The sequence below is a fragment of the Bubalus bubalis genome, chromosome 3 (assembly GCF_019923935.1).
Source record: "Bubalus bubalis isolate 160015118507 breed Murrah chromosome 3, NDDB_SH_1, whole genome shotgun sequence".
Taxonomy (NCBI): Eukaryota; Metazoa; Chordata; class Mammalia; order Artiodactyla; family Bovidae; genus Bubalus; species Bubalus bubalis.
The window spans coordinates 34924462-34946779 of NC_059159.1; the positions used below are offsets into that span (position 1 = coordinate 34924462).

Sequence of the window (22318 nt, forward strand, 5' to 3'; positions counted from 1 at the left end):
ATTCTAATGTTACCCTTCCTACAAGGCAAAGCATTTGAAAGTGGTTTCCCTATTAAATACCAGCATTATCAAGACAAGTTGCCAAATGTACAATGGAATGAGAAAAATACAACATGTTTGGCAACCTCAAGTGAACAGTTAAAATGAACAAAACCTCTTCCCTGGCCTCAGGGACTCTACCATCTAAACAAGGATTTGACCACCTACTACTGCCTGCTGAGTCCTCTGGTACAGAGACGAGAAGGGTGCCAGAAGAGCAGCACAAAATGTTAGGAGGAGGAGAAGGATTAAATTGCCAAGTTGACCTGAAAAGAACTTGTGAAAGGATGGCATTTGGGTCAGGATTTAAAGGAATGGTCAGTTTTTGGTGGTGGAGAAGCCGAAGCTTACTCTGAGGGTCAGGACCGTTCATGTAATGTTGATCAGTAGGTATATAAATGCCCTCCTGTGGACCAGGGAGTCAGCTCACCGTATAGCAAGGACAAAACCATCCTTGCAGCGTTTAGTTAGTTTTGGAAAACTCTGGAAAAGTAAAAGGTAAAAGAAGCTTGTAATCCCACTATCCAGTGAAGACCCAGTGACTATTTGTTCCCTTTGAAACAAAAAAAGACGTTTATATGTAATTTTTCCCCACAAAATTGGGAACATATTATAATCACACTTTTGTGATCCCTTTTCTTCTTATGTTAAATTACAGGTGTTTCCCCACCTAGCAGTAGTACATACTAATACATTTAAAATGTATTGATTTGATCAAATAATTTTGTAAGTCTATCAGTTACTTAAAAAAAAAAAGACCTGCCCTAGAAATGACCTGTTAAGTTATTCTAATTTATAGTCACTTGCTAAATCTCAGCAGATAATTTACATGCCCGTTGTAAAAGGAAAGAAATGCATGCATTTTTCTGAAGTATTGTATCGGGTATACAGTTTATACCTAATATGGATAATAAGAGTAACTTGTTATCCTATTTTTGTTCTAGTTGGACATTTTCTCTAAGAGACTGTTCTTCCTAAGGCAGAATGTGTCCTATAGTCTATCCAGATTTATCCAGGGTGATTTCCACTTCAGAGCCATCTTCTTCCTAGCGGTGGGTAATATATAGGTTGGGAAGACAGAAGACTTGTTATTAATCTTATTAGTGCAGTCTGGAGAGGTGATGTGTTTTTGAAACCATGCTTCAGAATGTACATATATGCATGAATATTTTTTCTATTGCCTTCTCCCACATGGATGCCTTTTAGTTAGAAAGCATATTAGTAAATCTGTTGGTAGAAGTCTTAATGTTACATGTTTTGTGATTTTTGTTTTATCCGATTGTATACTCCTAAAACTGGTAAGCATATCCTCTAATTCAGTTAATGAATTAGTCTGAAACACTGGTTTTCAACCTTTTTTGCCTTCCCAACATACCTGGTGGTAGCAGTGGTTCACCATGGCAACCAGAGAACTGTGGAGTGATGGTTCTCCAAGTGTGCTCCCAGGACCAGCATTAGCAGCAGCATCTGGGAATTTGTTAGAAATGCAAATGACCAACGGTCTCCACCCCAGACCTACTGAGAATAAGGCCTGGCAGTCTGTCTGCTAATAAAGCCTTCAGGTGTTGCTGATGTAAGAGCCAAAGTTTGAGAACCCTGCTCCAGGCCATGAGTGTTTGTAATCCTTGACATTGTAACACCTAGTTTCTGAAGAATCTTAGCTATTTGATTCTAGTACATTCTTACTGGGCCTGAAAGGGCTAGTATTTTGTTTCCTCTATCAGTGTTTAATCTTTTAGGATAAAACTAGCTAGATCTCTTTAAGAATCTGAAGAAAGTTATGAGTGTTCTCTTCAGAAAAGCACAGGTCTACAAAAAATTATACAGTGTATTTAGACCCATTTCAGTGTCTTCATGAAGCCTGAACTTTGTGCACTGAAGGTTAAGAACCTCTTGATGGGACTTCCCTGGTGGTCCAGTGGTTAGGACTCCATGCTTCCACCTCAGGGGGCCCAGGTTTAATCCCTGGTTGGGGAACTATGGTCCCAAATGTCATATGGCATGGCCAAAAAAAATTTAAAAAAAAAAGAAAAAAAACCTCTTCACAACCTGCGGTGATTTTTATTTCCCTTGCAGCCTTCCATCTAAGAGGTGGGTAGGTAGGTAGGCAGACAGGCAAGAGCTTACCAAGAATCCCCCTCATTTGGGGGAGAGAGAGAAGTTGGGAGAGTTGGATGGAGGAGCAAGAGCAGCTGCTCCCTTGCCTTCTTGCATTGATCTGAGTGAGGTTTGTGATAACCTGGGATTTGGCTGGAAAACGACTTACTACTCCAAGTCATAAGGGAAGTGTTTAATGATGGTGTTGGATTCCAGAAAGACACTTGTCAGGCAGGAATGATGAGTCACGTCAGAAAGGTGAGTGACGAATGTAAAATCCTGTCACTTGATCTGCAAAGTCAGTCCCACAAGCGTGAGAGGAGAAGTAGCTTCAAGGACTGTGCGTCGGGTTTTGGCTGACAGCTCCATGTGAGCCAGCAGTGAGCACTCAATAAACCGCTGAGGTCTTAGATACAGTCATTGTAGAAGTCCCAGAAACATGCTTTGCTCTCCCTGCCAGGGCTGAGGCTGTGAACAGTTCCTTTCTCTTCTGCACCAGTCACACCACGTCTGGAATATTCTGTTTGCTTCCGGCCCCTCTAAAGGGGTGTAAACACATGGAGTCTGTTTCGAGGGGAGAGACCAGAGTGGGGGAGTGAGTCTTGGTGCAGGACGGAATGCAGAAGAGGAGCTGGAGGGGAGCAGCTGCAGGCCTTGGGAGTGGAGACCTGTACCGCCACCATCACATACTTGAAAGGCTGGGTGTGACACCAACTCATGCACTCACCCTCTGTGGCCTCATGGGATCACACTGAGATCACGTGGGCCATGGAGAAGCTGCAGGGGGCTGGCTTAGGGGAATCATAAGAGTGTTGAGTCTGTTGTCTGAAGGGCATCTTCCCAGGTGGCACAGTGGTAAAGAATTTGCCAGCCAACGCAGGAAACAAAGAGACACAGGTTCGATCCCTGGGTTGGGAAGATGCCCTGGAGGAGGAAATGGCAACCCACTCCAGTATTCTTGCCTGGGAAATTCCATGGACAGAGGAGCCTGGCGGGCTTCAATCCATGGGGTCATATAGAGTGGACGTGACTGAGTGACTGTGCACACACACACAGGATGGGAGGAACGTTCTAGACCTGAGGTTTGCTCCACTGCTAGTCACCATGCATTTCTGTAGTGACATCCAGGTGGTTGCAGTCATTCCAGCACCACTCCCGGGGTCTTTTATCCTGAATTTCTGTTTTCGTTTTCTTAGTTTTCCTTTCCCTTCTTCTCCTTGTTTAATTTGTGGTGAGGGTGAAATAGGAGATGAAGAGAAAAACAGAGTCCAATTGCAACTTTGCTGTTTTCTTCCACTTGTTTTTCAGCCCTCAGTGACTGAGGGTACATCTTGAGTGGTCCTCAGAGAACCAGTCATCATTTATGGTCACTCCTGAAGTTTATCTTGGAAACCCAGTTATTGTAACCCTGGAGGGGGCTACACCAGCTTCTTTACTCCAAGTTCATGCATTTTGTTTACCAGAGCTTTTGTTTTTAAGTTTCTTAGAAGAGTTGTGAACCATAGCTTATTTCTAAATATCTGACTTTGTTTTCTTCCTCTTCTCGTAGAGGCGATCGCTCTTGGAGCTTCCTGTTTACAATGGCACAGAGAACTGGACTCGAAGATCCAGAGAGGTATCTCTTTGTGGACAGGGCAGTCATTTACAACCCTGCCACTCAGGCTGATTGGACGGCCAAAAAGCTAGTGTGGATCCCGTCGGAACGCCATGGTTTTGAGGCAGCTAGTATCAAAGAAGAACGGGGAGATGAAGTTCTGGTGGAGTTGGCGGAGAATGGAAAGAAAGCAATGGTCAACAAAGATGATATTCAGAAGATGAACCCACCTAAATTTTCCAAGGTGGAGGATATGGCAGAATTGACATGCTTGAACGAAGCTTCTGTTCTACATAATCTGAAGGATCGTTACTATTCAGGACTTATCTATGTAAGTATGCCCTCTAAATAATCATGTGAGTTGGTGCCTGGGAATTCATGAAAATCGTACATACTGCCCTAATCAATGTGGAATACTCTCTGTCTCTGTTTAACATGACTATTTGTACTAAAGATGGGAAGATTGCCCCAAGTCTTACTTTGCTTTAAATCTTAATTTTAAATAATTCAGTCTGGATTAAATACACTAAAACGGATTTGAGACTTTTGTGTAGGGGTGCTCTGGAGCCTAATAACATGGAGGAGAGCATGTGGCAGAAAGATCAGGGAGCTTAACATGGTAATGAGAGTTGCATTCACAGTAGGATAATACAGTGGGTTTTTAGTGTACACCCAGGGGTGTAAAGAAGCGGGGCTGCGAGCTTAGAGGTTTCAGTGAAGAGCGAGACCAAGGGCATTGGGTACAGGGAAGTGGGAAAGCTGAATGCTGAGGTTTTTAAGAGGAAACAGTTCAGGGTCAGATTGAAGCTGGGGCTGTCCTGTGGTTAGTAGTTGACACATGTCACAGTCACTGACAATGTTGCTGAGCATATGCAAGTTCCCGAAAATAATAGGGGTAAGGTTGAGAAGAAATATGAAAGCCAGATACTGCAAGAATCTAGAAAGCCAAAATATGTTTGAAGGGATGGTAGACACAGGTGGTGGCTTTGGTTTAAAGAAGGCAGGGTAATTAATTAGCAACGTGGGTGGACCTAGAGATGATCATACTAAATGAAGTAAGTCAGACGGAGAAAGACAAACACCATGTGATATCACTTATACGTGGAATCTAAAATATGACACAAACTTATCCACAGAACAGAAACAGACTGGCAGACCTAGAGAACAGACTTGTGTTTGCCATGGGGGAGAGGTGGAGGAGGGATGGTTTGGGAGTTTGAGATAGGTAGATGCAAGCTATCATATAGAGAATGGAAGAACAGCAAGTTCCTACTGAATAGCCCAGGGAACTGTATTCAGTATCCTTTGATAAACCATAATGGAAAAGAATATGAAAAAGTGTGTGTAGGTACACGTTTTCAAATTCTTTTACATATATGTATATGTATATATGAATCACTTTGTTGTATGGTAGAAATTAACACATTTTAAATCAACTATACTTCAATAAAATAAATGTAAAAGAATAAAGAAGGCACGACAGATAGAAGGTAGATTTAGAAAGAAGAGACGTTGAGAGAAAGGTTTGACATTTTAATGGTCTGAATTTGGGAAACCACTTGAATTTTAGGCAGAGGTAGCATTTGTACTACTGATGTTCAGGCGTAAGTCAGAACTTAAGCAACTCAGAGGTCATTTTCCCATAGAATTAGTTTATTTAGTGGATATGTACTGAGCACCTACTATGTTCTACCCTGAATATTCATTGGAAGGACTGATGCTGAAGGCCCAATACTTTGGTCACCTGATGTGAAGAGCTGACTCATTGGAAAAGACCCTGATATTGGGAAAGATTGAGAGCAGGAGGAGACGGGGGTGGCACAGGATGAGATGGTTGGATGACTCAATGGACATGAGTTTGAGCAAACTCGGGGAGATAGTAAAGGACAGGGAAGCCTGGCGTGCTGCAGTTCATGGAGTCTTAAAAGAGTCAGACACTGCGTAGTGACTGAACAACAACTATGTTCCAGGTGCTGAGAGCGTGCAGGGAACAGGCCAGGCCAATCCCTGCCTTCGTGACACTTCCTTATAAGGAAATGAAACGGACTGTGGGGATGGCTTTCCCCCGTGAGTATGGGAAGGATTCTGAGAAGGTAGCATTTGAGCTAGAATCTGGCTGGTAGGAAGGAGTTTGCCATGGGAGCATCTGAGAAGGAGTAGTTCATTCCTGACTTTTGCCAGAGTGGTTTGAATCAATCCTGATGGTCTCTTTTATTTTTTCTCTGTGAGTTAGGATGCAAAGTAAGAGTAAGAGGCACCAGGGTTGGGTAGGTGGCTTGAGGAGAATGGGGATGCCTTGGAAAAGGGAGGAAGCAAAGGATAAGAAAACAGTTGGAGAGCAGCGTTGGGAATCCAGCGGAGACTGAGCAGCCGAGTATATTTTTGCCTGGAGAGAGGGAGTGAGAAAACTGCTACATGCAGGGATTGTGGGCAGATCATAATGTTGAGATCAGAGAGGGATCCATTTTGGATGATCCCCCATGCAGTGAATTGTGAAGGGCTGGAAAAGCAGGGACACAGCCAAAAAGGTGTGGAACACTGCCCTGAGAACAGGAGTCTGTCTTCACCTTGACTCCCCCTGGCCCCTGTGGGCAACTGCACTGAGGACAGAGGACGGAAATAGAGGGGTAGGAGGCTGTGGGTAAAAGCGAAGGATGAAGGGAAAGGCAGTTTAGTTTATTGTAGCTATTCCTCATGACAACTCTAAGACTTTGCAAGTATCTTTTATTGAGTTTGACTCATTTCCAGCTTAATTCAGGGTCAACATGAGTAAATTATCTTGAATTTCTTCTCAAAGCGTGGCCGCATGGTCTTTAGAAAAGGAGAATCTAAATTTTGTAAGAAGTTCTAGGGTCTCAAGAGAGGTGAGGGTTTAGGAGGATCATACCTTCAGTTAGTGGGGTGGAGAAAAGGTTCCTACAGAAGATTCAGGTCGGAGCACTTGACTGTAAAGAAACCTAAGGAATGGGGCTGTGGGTGGCCATGATTGCCAAGCATTGAATGAAAGGTGTGTTGGGCTTTGAAATTTACCAGGCAGTTGAAATTGATCAGTTGAGGCACCATGTTACAGACTCTCTAATAGCTTGGCTGGGACCTTTGGGATATATTTCTGTAGGTAAGATACAATGTAAGTTACTTAGGTTACTAACAGGTTTGGTTATGTTACTTCCTTATATCTTTAGATTTAATCTCCCCAACATCCAGCTCTCTGGTCATTGATTTTCATTTTCTTTCCTAATAAAATCACTTAAAAACTGCAAATGTCATCTCTACTGACATTTTAGCTTTGTTTGTTGTTGTTGTTCAGTCGCCAAATCGTGTCCAACTCTTTTGCAACCCTGTGGACACATGCCCTTCACAGATTTTGATGTGTAGTATTTTTATTGTTCAGTTCTAAATATTTTCTAACTTCTTTCTTCATCAACCTGTGAACCATTTAAAAGTGTACTTAAAAGTGTACCTGAACGTTGGATTTTAAGTTATCTTTGTTACTGATTTTTAAGTTAATTTCATTTTAGTCAAAGAATATAGTCCACATAGTATTTATCATTCCTTGCTTTTGTTGAGACTTGCTGCTTGTAGCACACCGTCACATTTATGAGTGTCCTGTATGTTTGTAAAGAACGTATATTCTCTTTTGATGGCTCTTCTGCTCACTGCGTGGAGCCTTAAGTAGTGGGATTTTAGGCCATCATATATCTAAACTGACTTGTTTTCATTCAGGGCACCATGGGTTAGCTGTCTGTCACTGCCTTTTGATTTTTGCAGACTCAAACAATTGGGAAAAAAAAAAATGTGTATTCTGTTACTGTTGGGTGCGGAGTTCTATATGTGGCCATTAGACTAAGCTTTTTAACTGTATAAACTTTACTGATTTTTTTTCTTGTCTATGTGTTATTGAGAAGTATCTTAAAAACTCCCAGTGTGTTTGATCAAACTTACGTACGTATTCCTGAAAAATATAGTTTTGCCTGTTGATGAGTTTTTATATGAATGAATGTCTTAATATATTCCTTTTTGTGTCTTTTTTTTTTTTTTTTTTGCTCAGCATTGTATTTTTTAGATTCACTCATGTTACTTTGTGTTAATGTAACTCAGTAGTTCTCAAAGGGTGCTTCATAGACACCTAGGGGCTTCTTTAAGACCCTTTCATGACATCCTCGAGACCAAAACTGTTTTCATGGCTTGATTTGCCCCTTCACTGTTGACACGGATACTGATGGTGCAAAAGCCGTGGTGAGGAAAACGGCTGACCCCTTATCACGGATGAGGCAGTAACCCCTACTGTCCTGGTAGTTGTGCTGATCTAGTTTTGTTCAAGAGCGTCCTTGATAAAGCAGGAGAAATGATGGGTTTTATTAAATCTCAGCTCTTGGGAACGTGTCTTTTAATATTCTTTGTGATTAAATGATAAGTAGCATAAAACACTTCTGCATATTGAACTAGGATGGTTGCTTTGACGAAAAGCATGTATGTAGAGCTGTATGAGTTGCAAGCTAAACTTGCCATTTTTTTTTTAATAGAATGCCATTTTTATTTGATAGAATGACTGGTAGATAAGCTGTGGTTAATTGACACCAGGGTACTTGGCCAGACATTTTCTTGAAAATGAACAGGGACTTCCTAGGTGGTCCAGTGGTTAAGACTGCACCTCAAGTTTAGGGGATGTGGGTTCTAACCCTGGTTGGGAAGCTAAGGTCCCACACACTGTGCATGGTGGGGTGAAAAGAAAATGAATGGAGTGAGCCTGACACTTCAAAGAAAACAATTGAATATATTTGTCAATAATGATAAAATTTGATTTTCCACATGAAAATTAAAAGTTGCATCTGCCACTGAAAATACCTTGTCAATACATAAAACCTTTCTGATGAGGTAGATGGCAATATTAATGAATGTTTTTTTTTACAATGTCATATAGTGTGAGATGTTATCATTTGGAAGACTTGTATAATGCATTGAGCCAAAGTTTTCCAAATGATGTGTACCTGATGTTACAAAATCATGCCTGGGCAAAAGATTGGTTCAGCATACAAGTGTTCAGCCAGTGACTTTGATGTGACAGAATATGGAAAGTTCGCCGACAGGGTGTCAGATGTTACACTGCATCTCATTTTGAGAAATTCTCACTTGTCGAGTTTTGGTGTAGTATCAAAGAGAAATATCTATAACTTCATGAAAAGACTGCTAAACTACTCCTCCCTTTTCAAATTAAGTATCAGTGTAAGATACTTCATGTATTTCAGTCAAAACAACATCACAAATAGATTGAATGCTGAAACAGAATGTTGAATGTTTTCTATTAAGAAAATTGAGTGTTTTCTATTAAGCCAGACAAAAGATTTGCAAATAAAAAGCAGTGCCACGCTTCTTGCTTTTGTTTTAGAAAACAAAAGGTTATTTTTCCTAAAAATATTATTTTTATTTTTAAACAAATAAATATACATTTAAAAACCCAGTTTATTGATATTTGTATATTTATATAAAAATACATAATACAGAAGATTTGGGGGATCTTTAACAGTTTCTAAGAGTAGTCAAGTGCCCTGAACTATAAAAGTATTTTGTTCATTTTTGTGGAATGTAATGTTCCAGTGTAAGATTTTTGTCCCAATTTATTTATCCTCTCAACTGATTTTGAACATTCCCCCTGTCTCCCCCCAAGTTTGGGGCTATTGCAAACACTGCTTCAGTGAACAGCTTTGGTCATGTCCTGGTGCATATAAGCATGGCTTTCTGTAAGGTATATAACCAGGAGTGGAATTTCTGGGTGACACAGAACATGCATATCCTTAACTCATATCTTGAGCATTTCTTTTTTTTTTTTTTTTTGAGCATTTCTAGATAATACCTGAGATAGATTCCATCAGGAAACACACGGCCCTCTAAATAGGTATTCAGCACATTTAATAAGGGGAGGATTTACAAACACGTGAATAGAGTTGAGAAAACAGATGCAGAAATGTTGCGGTATCCTGCCACTACTGATGGCTGAGACCCCTGGACCCACCTTGATCTTTAAAGAAACAAAGAGCTGGTACCTTGATCAGGAGAGGATGCTTTGTGGAAAGGGCTTCCTGGTGGAAACTGGCCGCCTTCAGAGGGAACCTGATGCCCTGGCCTGGGGGGTAAACATCCTGGCCTCATTCTCTCCCCACCCTCAGTCTCTTGCTGCCTGACTCAGAGGAAAGGGAATTTGATGATATATTTCTTCGAGTCAGTCTCAGTTCTATTTGGGGAAGTGAATTTAGTGTATGGTACAAGGTATGGGCAAGGTTAATTTTTTCCCCCCAGATGTCTATTCAGTTAGTCCAGTGCCATTTATTGAAACACAGCCCTCTCTCCACTGCGCTGAAGTGTCACCTTTATCATAAATCAGGTGCTCACACATGTGTGCTTGACTTCCTGTTCTGTTTCATGGGTCTGTTATGCCCATCCTTGGGCTGATGTCACATTATCTTGATTCTTACGGCTTTATACTATGTCTTATGGGCTTTCCAGATGGTGCTAGTGGTAAAAAACCCACCAGCCAAGGCAGGAGACGTAAGAGATGTGTGTTCGATCCCTAGGTGGGGAAGATCCCCTGGAGGAGGGCATGGCAGCCCACTCTGATACTCTTGCCTGTAGAATCCCATGGACAGAGGAGCCTGGCAGGCTACAGTGCATAGGGTCGCAGAGTCAGACATGACTGAAGCGACTTTGCACACACACAGTATGTCTTGGTATCCAGTATGGTAAACCCTCACTTTTGTTCTTTGAGATTGTTTTGGTTGTTAGGTCCTTTGCATTTCAGTATAATTTTAGAACCCTCTTGTCAGTTTTTCATACACACAAAACCTGATTGGAATTTTGATTGGATTTTTGCTGATTCGGTAGATCAGCTTAGAGGAGAAATGAGATCTCTACAGTATCTGTTCCTCTAGTTCTTTTTTTATTAGTTCTTAATCTTTTGCAATATGTTTTAGGTTTTGTACATCCTGTATTGGATTTTTTTTTTAGGTATTTAATTTTTTATGCTGTTTAAGTGGTGTTTTACATGTTTTTAAATTGTTACCATGAGGTAGGAATACAGTTGCCATGTTTTTACAGTTAACTTTTATATATTGACTTTATATTCACCAGCCTTACTAAGTTTACTTATTGATTGTAATAGTTTTGTTGAGTCTTATGGATATTGAATACACTCATGTTGTCTGCAAATGACAGTTTTATTTTTTCCTCTCTAATTCTTATACACTGCTTTATTGCATTGTCTAAGAAGTTCAGTAAATGTTTCCTGGATAGTAGTGGTTATTGAAGGCATCTTTGTATCAGAAACTTTTCAACATTTCACTACTAAGAATGATTTGTTTTGTTTTGAATATTCTTTTATCAGATTCAGGGAAGTTTCCTTCTATTGCTAGTTTTTATTCTGCATGGATGAGTTTTTTTAAATACTGTTTACATACCGATTCCTGTCCAACTCTTTGTAACCCTATGGACCATAGTCCGCTGGGCTCCTCTGTCCATGGAATTTTCCAGGCAAGAATCCTGGGGTGGATTGCCATTTTCTATGCCATTTTAAATACTGACTGGGTGTTAATTTATCAAACATTTTTCAGCTTCTGATCAGACGATAGTGTGCTTTTTCTGGTTATTTGTTTATTGTGGTGAATCGTATACTGTATTTTTTAGTGGTAGACTAACCTGGCAAGGACCAATATTCTTTATATGTATTACTGGATTCCTCGATTTTGTTTGCTAATATTTTGTGTAGAATTTTTGTATCTATATTCATAAAGGAGATCGACTGAAAATTTTCCTTTCTTATAATGTCCTTGTCATTTTTTGCTGTCAAAATTATGCTGGCTTTTTAAAATGAATCTGGGACTATTTTATCTTTGTATTTTCTCTGGAAGAGTGTGAATAGTATTGATGTTATTTCATTTAAAAATAATGATATAGTTTCCTTTGTGGGGAAGTTTTTCTTTCATAGTTCTTGAATTTTTCAGATTAAAAACTTTGGGTAACAGTTTTGATAATTGAGTTTTTCTAGGAATTTGTGTATTTCATCTAAATTTTCAAATTAATTCGCCTGATGTTGTTCCTAATAACCCTCTTTTCTCCTGTAGGATTTGCTGTGATGTTCTCTTGCATTCCCAATACTGACCATCTGTTCTACCCTTTTTAAAATGAGTCTCACCAGAGGCTTATCAATTTAACTAATTTCAATCATGTCTTTTCATTACTTGAGCCTATAATTGTCCAGGATACAAGATACAAGGGCATTAAAAGTAGACTCATAGGAGCTGCTGCTGCTGCTGCTAAGTCGATTTAGTCATGTCCAACTCTGTGCGACCCCATAGATGGCAGCCCACCAGGCTCCGCCTTCCCTGGGATTCTCCAAGCAAGAACACTGGAGTGGGTTGCCATTTCCTTCTCCAATGCATGAATGTGAAAAGTCAAAGTGAAGTCACTCAGTCGTGTCCGACTCTTAGCGACCCCATGGACTGCAGCCTACCAGGTTCCTCTGTCCATGGGATTTTCCAGGCAAGAGTACTGGAGTGGGGTGCCATTGCCTTCTCCAGACTCATAGGAGACCCACATATTATTCTGGATTTTAGTTACAACCGTCGCCTCTGTGCCAGTTACAGTATATGAGAGGTTGTGGAGGTAATCTGAGGCTCTGGGTGACCTCACACTCTGGGCAGGCAGTTAGATTAAGGGGAACGAGTGTGCGTGTAGGTCGCTCAGGGGTTTACCTCCCTCCCTCCCCGGCTTTGGGCTGGTCTATTTCTGGTACCCTCTAACCTCTCAGGGTACATCAGTTAGGGTCCCAGCTGAAAGCCTGGGATGTTTACCGTCCTCCTGGGTGGCTTTTTTTTTTTTTGTAAAGAAACAAGGTCTGTTGTGCTGTAGAGTTTCCCATAGTCTGGATTCTGTTGATTGCATTCCCATGGTGCCTCCTGTAAACTGAATGCAGAGGCTTGATCACATTCGGATTCCAGAGGCAGAGGATGCCGGCTGTCTCACTTCACGATGCTGAGATGGGTCAGTGAGTCAGTTTGGGCTTTGTCGGCCTGATTCCTGTTTTAGGAATGTCTGCCCTTCCTGAAGGGTTTTAGCACCTGTGATGGGCACTGTCCTGATCCATCATTTCATTAGGAAGCCAAATGGTGATAGTTTAATGTCATTCCTTCTATGTTTATTGGCTTGATGAATTATTTATTAGCTCACTGTGTATTACCTGCCCCTCTCCCACACACAGAGAAGGCAATGGCACCCCACTCCAGTACTCTTGCCTGGAAAATCCCATGGACGGAGGAGCCTGGTAAGCTGCAGTCCATGGGGTCACTAGGAGTAAGACACGACTGAGCGACTTCACCTTCACTTTTCACTTTCCTGCATTGGAGAAGGAAATGGCACCCCACTCCAGTGTTCTTGCCTTGAGAATCCCAGGGACGGGGGGGCCTGGTGGGCTGCCGTCTATGGGATCACACAGGGTAGGACACGACTGAGCGACTTCAGTTTCACTTTTCACTTTCATGCAATAGAGAAGGAAATGGCAACCCACTCCAGTGTTCTTGCCTTGAGAATCCCAGGGATGGGGGAGCCTGGTGGGCTGCCATCTATGGGGTCGCACAGAGTCGGACACGCCTGAAGTGACTTAGCAGCAGCAGCAGCAGCTCCCGCACACACACAGTTTTCTTTAAGTTTATTTTTTATTGTTGTTCTTTTTACAGAATTTTGGTCATTTTCCCCCCTAAGGAGTGATAATGATGAATATTTTAGTAATCCTTTCTGTGCTCTTCATGTTCATCTTTAATTTATTCAATTTAGCTTTCATATTTGTCAAATTATTTTTATCTCTGTACCTCCTTTTTCTTTTATTATCTACCTTTGTTGTGTCTTTAAGAGTCTACATCATACTCCATTCTGTTGTAGCCATAAATCTATTTCTTCAAGTTTTCTTTCAGCTTATTTTGTAGAGAATGTCCAGAGGTCATTTCTCTCTCTGAATATTCTGGATGATGAACTTTCCCTCATTATGTAGGGTTGTTGTTGTTTTTTAAATTGTGTTGTGTCATAAGTTGGTAAGTTTTCTGACCCCATGGGCTGTAGCCCTCCAGGATCCGCCGTCCATGGGATTTCCCAGGCAAGAGTGCTGGAGTGGGTTGCCATTTCCTTCTCCAGGGGATCTTCCTGACCCAGGGATCGAACCCGAGTCTCCACATTGGCAGGCAGGTTCTTTTCCACTAAGCCACATGTGAATTTCATCCAGGTGTGGTGTTTGCAGATGGTGTGAGTGAATTGTTCTTTCTTCTCTTCCTTTCCTCTCGGGTGGATGTGTGATTTCTTCCAAGGGCTGTGGTTGGGGTGGAGGTTTGTGTGATGCTCCCAGTTCAGTGCCCTGTCTCTAATAGGAGACTGTCGTATCTGCTCCGTTACACTGGCATCTCTACCGGCCTTAGTTTTCTGATTCTCTAATCCTTCAAAGCTTCAAAGTAATAATGTATACACGTATCCCTGCTTTCTTAAACTGAGGCCCAGCCCTAAAGGATGAGTAACATTTTCCAATACTGGATAGAAGATGGATGTTCTAAGCAGAGTGATAAGCATATAGAGAAGCTTGGAAGCATGAAAGCAGCATCAGTTCAGTTCAGCCGCTCAGACTTGTCCAACTCTTTGCCACCCCATGGACTGCAGTACACCAGACTTCTGTCCGTCACCAACTCAGCAGCATAGGGTGCTGAAAAATTAATGAGTCTCTTTTGTGTGCTAGTATTTTTGTATGTCTCTTTTTGGTTTGTTGTTCAGTCAGTAAGTCCTGTCCGATTCTCTGTGACCCCAAGGACTGCAGTACACCAGGCTTCCTTGTCCTTTACCATCTCCTGGAGTTTGCTCAAATTCGTGTCCATTGAATCAGTGATGCTATCTAACCATCTCATCTTCTGCCACCCCCTTCACCTTAATAACTGTTACTCGCTGTCCTAAAACCTGTACAAGCTTCTTCAAGCCTTTGCAGTTTTTCAAAATGTTCTCATGACTTTAGGATTTCAGTGTTTCTGACTATTCAGTAGGCATTCATTCTCTTGGGCTCCCCTATTGTAATGACTCTCCTTTTAACATGCCACAGTCTTAATATGTTGAAGAGGGATTCATTATCTTTCCCCACAAGTCAAATGATTTTTCCTGTCCGCCCATAACTTTTCCATTCTCTGAAGCTTGGTGACCTTGGAGTCAACTTTAACACACTCCTTGAATGGATTTCTCTAGTCAGAGTTCTGAGTGCTATTGAGTTTTTAGTCTACTTTCTTCATGACTCACTTCTGCTCTTTTTTAAAAAAATTTATTTATTTTTGACCATGCCATGTGTCGTGTGGGATCTTAGTTCCTCGACCGGGGATCAAACCTGTGCCCCCTGCACTGGGAGTACTGAGTCTTAATCACTGGACCACCAGGGAAGTGTCCCGCTGCTCCGTTCTTGTCTTGCTTTTCTCTCCTGCAGGCCTGTTACTGTGCCTGGAGACACCTCCACCTTCTGCTTCCCACCTCTTGCCTCTTCAGGCTCTCTTCCATGTGGCTGCCAGATTTATACCGTGTGAGGAATGCCTCTTCCCTTCCATCACACTTCTCCCTGAGCCTGGATACCTAATCACCTGGAGAGGACAGAATCTCAGTGCTGCCATTTGCCTGTCTAGTCTCTTCCCTCTCACCTTCCGCAGAACAGACCATTGTCAGCTACACTGCCCTTCACTCTGTCCCGGATGTACCCTCCCAGGCTGTACCTTCTTACTGTTTTAATAGGAATTCCTTTATCCTTCGTTTTGACCTATTTGTCTTTAGAAAGAACATCAGCAACCCTCTGGGCCTGGACTTTGCACCTGGTTTTACTGTTTCTGACAAGGTGGCCATAGGCTTGTTGTTTATTATGCTCCAGAGTTTTCTCTACTGCAAAGACCTGTGCATCTTTTTCTTTTTGTATCATTCTCTTTTTAATACCTTATATTGCATCTTGTTTAATGTATCTTTATTGTGTTCATCCCTAGAGTGTATTCTTCTTAAAGGTGCTTAACATCTTGTGTGTGTATTCAAACAGTAATGAAGCCTACTTTGAATTTGAGGCCTCCAGGAAGATGGTTTTAACATCCCTATCGCTCTTCTTCCATGTGACTTGGGGAAGACCAAAGTGCAGTGATCAGTTAATGCAGGAGCCCAGCGTTTGAGCTAATTTTGAGATAGAAGTTTAGCTCTTTAAGCACCTCAGTTGAGTATCTTCACTTAAACCTCTGTCACTGCTCCTCTTTGGCAAGCATAGAATACTGATGATTATTCCATCTTGTTTTTTGATGACTTAATCATATTTGTGAGACTTACTCATCTGTAATCCTAGTTCTCAGAAAAGCCTCCACCACATGGTAGACACATGGGGAATGATTTCTGATTACAAATGTCATTGTTAGGATCTGTTAGCATACTGTACATGCTATGGGGTGTTAAACTGAATTTGCACATTTTAACTTCATTTGAGTTCTTGTTCTCATTTTGGGCTAGTCTGCAATTATTTGCCTCTTACAAATGAAAGTGCAGTGTAACTTCATGATAGAGATATCATCTCATTTTTGAATAAAAAAGTAGATGTTTGTATATTACAGTTCATTGAGATATAGTTATGATTTGGTCAAATTTACTGTGTGTAAATGAAACTCAAAAAATTTTAATGTTAAGATTGCCTTTTAGTTTTCTCGCCAATAATAAAATCTGTTTTTAATCATCTCTTGTTTCCTTTTTGTCCTGTGGGTGGCAGAGAGAGGCTGGGCTAGTCAGACTAGAGACCTGTTGGTAGAAGGTTGGTGGAAGGTGTCAGGGTGCTGGGTGCAAGACTGAGAGCCAGCCCTGCATCTCGGAGAGTGATGCTGGATGTGAGAAAGCCAGCGGCTGCAGACCCAGGGGTCAGCTAGGGAGGGGCAGGTAATTACTGTGGCCACAGGCAAACAGGGAGGGTGTCCATCTGGTCAGTTTAGAAGTCAGGCCAAATCGGTGAGCTCAGGCAGGGGGCCCTTGCTTGCCTTTGTTTTAGTCCCAAGCACTAATCTAGGTAGGAAGTGCATTCCATCTTCTGTTGGGAGGGAAGCAAAGATAAAGAACAGCTAGAGAGGTGGTTCTGAGCACTTCAACTTTTTTTTTTTTTTTCCCCTGCGGCCTTTCCTTTCAGCATCATTAACTGCTGCATTCAGAGCAGCATGGTCTCGACAGTGCCCCCTGGTGGCCACTGTCAAGGGTTTCAGCCTTTCTAAACAGCCGATGGTTAGAGGCCCCTCCATGCTCCATGAGGGGACTAGCATCATTGGTCCTCAGCCTTTTCTAGGGTCCTCTCACCTTTAGACTTAGAATCACCCAAAGTAGAGGGTCTGGTTTCCAGTGCAGCTGAGGTGCGTTCAGCCCCGCCAGGACCAGAGAGTCTGGCAGCAGTCCTAACCACTCTTGTTTTTCCATTATTCCCAGAGTCAGTTCTCAGAAATCACGTCTGTGTGAATTAAAAAAAAAATCAAAGGCAAAAATGCCCCTACTATTAATTCTGAGTAATGATTACCCTACTGATGAGGAGGGTTTTTATCTTCTTAGACTTGTGACTCTTAAAAATTATTGAGGACCTCCAAAGAGCTGTTTATGTGCATTATTTTTAATGATGCTTACTGTGTTTAGAAATTAAATATTTTAAATGTTTATTACCTCATTTAAAAATAAACCTGTAACAAGTTGACATAAATTATTGTTATGAAAAAAATCTATTGATATTATCATTGATATCATTGATATTATACCCAAATTTGACCATGAGTATTTCCTTCAAGATGAATTGCAGAGTGGAACCTGAAACCACCGTGATGGACTTTTCATACCTCGTACACTTTCAAGAGAATGAATTTGAAAAAGCAAATGACATGCTGTTTGAATAATGACCCTGCAAAGCCATGAAGCATTTATTATTATTTCCATTTGACAGATGAGGGAATTGAATCTAAGGAAGTACCATTTAGCAATCGCATCTGTGGGAGAACCGCTTGTGGTTTGGAATTGCCCGTTACAGGCTAGATTTAATTTCAGGGATAGATTAATTATGCAAATGATAAAGATCCCCTGTTCACATTACTGTGTGGTTTGTCTCCTGATTGGACCCCACCTGATAACATGCAGTAGTTTTTAACACTGTATCTTATTTTTATCTGTTCTAGACCTATTCTGGACTCTTCTGTGTAGTCATAAATCCTTACAAGAACCTTCCAATTTACTCTGAGAATATTATTGAAATGTACAGAGGGAAGAAGCGTCACGAGATGCCTCCACACATCTACGCTATATCAGAATCTGCTTACAGATGCATGCTTCAAGGTAACTGGGAATGACGTTTGCAGTGCCGAATACTCAGAATTTCTTCAATGTAACCTGGGTTTTTGTTGTTTAATGTCTCAGCCTTGTCTCTTTTTTTACCTTTTTTTAAAAATTATTTTTTGTCTGTGCTGGGTCTTCATCGCTGCGCAGGCTTGTGGCAGGTGGGGCCTACTCTACGTTGCAGTGTGTGGTTTCTTTTAGCAGTGGCTCCTCTTGTTGCAGAACATAGGCTCTAGGTGTGCGGGCTTCAGTAGCACTCGGGCTCAGTGGTTGCAGTTCCTGAGCTCTAGAGTACAGGCTTAGTAGTTGTGGGATGCAGGCTTAGTTGCTCGGCACACGGGATCTTCCCAGACTGGGGATCAAACCCAGATCTCCTGCATTGGCAGGTGGATTCTTTACCACTGAGCCACCAGGGAAGCCCTGTCTCTGTCTTCTCTACAGAGGGCTTTAAGGTTGTTTTTTTTGTTTTTTTTTTTTAAAGATTAAAGGAAAAGTAATAGATGTTTATTGTAGGAAAATTGTGAATTCTTAAGGTTAGACTGGGTGACACGGCTGTTTTCTATAGGCAGCTGGTAAGTATGCGTGTTGCTTCATAAATACATCGTGTTAGTTTTTATGTTTAAAAGCATCCCGTTTTCATATATTTTTGAACTCTACCGCAGGCCAATATAATCAAAACTCTGTGGCTCTCAAGAGCCAAGAAAGAAGTGATAGTTTTGAAAAAGTTGACCAGAGCTGAAGAAAGTCTTGAGTCTTGAGACAGAGGGTGCACTAAGTGCCAGGCAGGGATCCTGAAAGGAGACCCGTGCTGGGTCTCAGCATGGTGTGGACAGGGCACAGTCATGTTTTCCCTATGGAGTCCGTGGGCTCAGACTTCTCACTTGCAGTCATATGTGTTAGAAGCTGAACCCAGCAATTCTGAGGGCTGTGCCTGGTACATAACCATGCGAGGGGCCCAAAGACTACTGACACCCCGGGCTCCCTGGGGTGTCACTCCTCCTCCTTGGACCCTGACGCCCCCTCATGGCCGTCCACCCCAGCAAGCCTCCATTCAGCAGCAGCCCTCACGGCCACCGACCTGGTGACCTAGACACACCTAAAGGCAAGTTCTGCTGTAACAGTAGTTGCAGGAGCCACCGTGAATATCCAAGAACTGAGATTCTGCTCTCTCCCTGGAGGCTTAGAATGAAGTCCACATCTTGGTCTTCAGTTTCCCAGCCACATCTTTGTTTCCATAAAGCTCTCTTTTCATTTAGCCTTACTCCCACTCCGTGATGTGCAAACCTCCCTACCCATTCAGTGTCTGCATCGAATGTTTTCTTTTCCTCCGGGCTTTAACTGAAACCTGGCTTTGCCCTGCGATGGCTCCTGCACTCAGACCCTATGCACTGGGAGGCGAGGTCACTGTCTTTACTCCCAGGGCGTCTGCTGGACTGTTCATTAACTACTCTTCACCCCTTGAAAATGCTGCCCCTCCTCTGCCTGCCCTCATCACTGTAGCATCTTTCTTCTGGGGCCCCCTCCTCCCTCCTCCTCGGCTCATTATTTGGTTGGTCTGGCCCCCAACATGTCATTTCTTCTCTGCCTCAAGGCCTGACATAACCCTGTGTTACTTCCTAGTTTCTCATTAACAGCCAACCCCTTGGTCTCGCAGATCCTTAATCTTCTTCTCTTCTCACTTATGCTGCTGACACCCTAGACTTTGCCGCCTTCTGAATTGATCTTATTTTTCAAATAGTATTTCAGAAATTCTCTTGCAAAATCCTTCCATCTTGGCAGCTCAGTCAGCAAGTCTCCTGACCGTGTTCTTTGACTGTTTAGATCTCAGGGCCCATGTGTTGCTCTGCTTTTCCCCTGTGTATTATCAGTACTGCCTTAACTTTCTTCCTCACTTAGTTTGGATTTCATAGTATCATTTCAGCCATCTTTGTCCGTATCCTACACCCTATCCCTTTGCTCTTTTGTTATACTTTAAAAAAAATTTTTTATTTATTTGGCTGCACGAGGTCTTATTTGGGGCACGTGGGATCTTTCAGTTGTGGCATGTGGGTCCAGTTCCTCGACCAGGGAACCCAGGTGCCCTGCATTGGGAGCACGGAGTCTTAGCCACTGGACCACGAGGGAAGTTATACTTGGTTGGCAGAATTCTCACCCCAGATCAATCAAGTTGTTTGTCTTTTTTTAATGCTCTTACTTGGGTTGCTGATGCCTCTGGAGTTCTCTTCATACAATTGAATCAGTACTCCTGTAATTGTGTGACCACAAGCCCAGATTCCACACAGAACACCCTTGTTAATCCTTCCTTGATTGTCTATTAAGGTTATAATCTCATTCTCCCTAATGTCTGCCTCAGGCCTCTGCCCCCTGCAGCTTCGTGGGTCCCTGCTTTCCTCCCCAGCTGATGGCTGCTTCCCCTGTTCCATGGAGAAGTTAGAAGCCACCCGAGTGGAAACGCCCCAGTCTCCTGAGCCACATTTACAAACCATCCTCTCTTGAACCCGCTCCTGTCCGAGGCCAGTCTTCCCACCTCCTTCACCTCTGACGCCTGTCACGTCTCCCGGGATCCGTCTCAGGAAGCTCACAGTGTCCATTGTCTTCTGCCTGCCTTTGTACGGGCTCTTAATGTTAGCGTTAAACGTGCTGAAGTTTTCTCCGTTACTTTAGAAAGTTCTCTCTTCCCTCCTCTCCTTCCCTTCACAGCCAGATTTCTTGGAAGCATCTGCCAGTCGTTGGGTAGGAACTTGTGAAAACGCTTGCTCCTGTGCTCTCAGGGAAACACGAAGCAGGGTCTCAGCTAAGAGTGAGGAGGGAGCAGAGATTGGAGATTTAAGTGAGAAACATTGTGATGGAATTCTCTAGGAGAGTCAGGCAATACTTACATTTGCATCATTGACGTTGGGTCACTGTTGGAAATACAAAGGAAATGTGACCCATAATTAGAAGGGGAGCTTTAATGTGCTTCTCTTAGAATTTGAGATAAGTAGGGGGGAAAAGAACATAAAGAATGTGATCAACACAATCTAGCAAGCTTGAATTGAAAGCTACTTACAGGACTACTGCCCATCAACCAGAAAGAAGGTTTACAACCTCACCTTGCAATTTTGATGCTAAATCACCATTAAAAATCTCAGATCTGGCCACATTCTCCAACCACAGTGCAGTAAGACAAGGTATTTACAGATTCCCACCTGTTTGGTGCGAGTGCTGCTTAATGACTTCTTACTGTTTCTGCGGCTAACCATTTATCCATATGGCTTTTTGGTAAAAGTAGAAATCAAAACTGCTATTACAGATTCTTTAGACGTTAATCACAACAAAATATCATGTGTAAAAAACTGATGGCTTATGGCAAAAACCGCTTTAAGAAATAATTCATAGTTATATTTTATTAGTAAATAAAAATGTATACACAGACCTTTTACTCACAAGGTAGATAAAAGGCAACTTTATGATAATTTACTGAGCTTTTCATCTCATGAGGTTTTCTGTGTTTCATTTCACACACATAAAAAAGTCCTTTAAAAATACAGCCTGGATGTTAACTTAAGATGTAACTGTGGTGATCATTTCACAGTATATACAAATATTGAATCATTGTGTTGTACACCTGAAACTAATATAATGTTATGTTATCAGTTATACCTCAATTTAAACAAAATAGTACAGCATGAAATGAACCTAAATAAGAGGAAAAACATAAAATTAAGTAAAACTTGAACTGGTTCCACAAAAAGACCATAAAACAGACAAGTGTTTGGCAAGTGTGACTAAGAAGAGAGAATCACCAGAAAGGATAAAGGTTTTATAATACTATAAACAGAGACAAAAATGCCTTGAAATAAGGTGGAAAACTCTGAACAATGCCAGTGGGAGAAATGGTAAAGGTTGTGAGAAATTTACCTTTATGTCCCAAAGACATGAGGCCCAAATAATTTCAACAATGAAGTCTCTCTAATCTGGAGGACTAAATAATTCCTGTGTTATCTAAATGGTTTTAAACCATTAGACAATGCAGAATAGTCTGGATAACATCAAGATCAGAAGCTGCCAAAGGACTTTGAATGCTTACTTTTTACTTTTTATTAAAAAATAATGCATAAAGATAGTTAAACAATGAAACACATGTTGTAGCAGGAATTGTCACTGTTGTTTAGTCAGTAAGTTCTGTCCCACTCTGCAACCCCATGGACTGTAGCCCACCAGGCTCTTCTGTTG

At 41.9% G+C, this 22318-nt stretch overlaps 1 protein-coding gene and 1 non-coding gene across 4 annotated transcripts in view; both read left to right on the forward strand.

The window, feature by feature from the left end:
* Nucleotides 1-22318, forward strand: part of MYH10 (myosin heavy chain 10) — a 120113-nt gene that overhangs the window by 3377 nt on the left and 94418 nt on the right. For all 3 annotated transcript variants that reach the window (XM_044939314.2, XM_044939313.2, XM_044939315.2), the window contains exons 2-3: nt 3686-4061; nt 17947-18103. In XM_044939314.2, coding sequence (XP_044795249.1) covers nt 3717-4061; nt 17947-18103 — 502 coding nt within the window. In that variant the 5' untranslated portion in view covers nt 3686-3716. The remainder of the gene's footprint in view (nt 1-3685; nt 4062-17946; nt 18104-22318) is intronic.
* On the forward strand, nt 7369-7510 carry LOC112584149. The gene has a single exon (XR_003108492.1). It is a non-coding gene; the product is annotated as a small nucleolar RNA SNORA79 (small nucleolar RNA).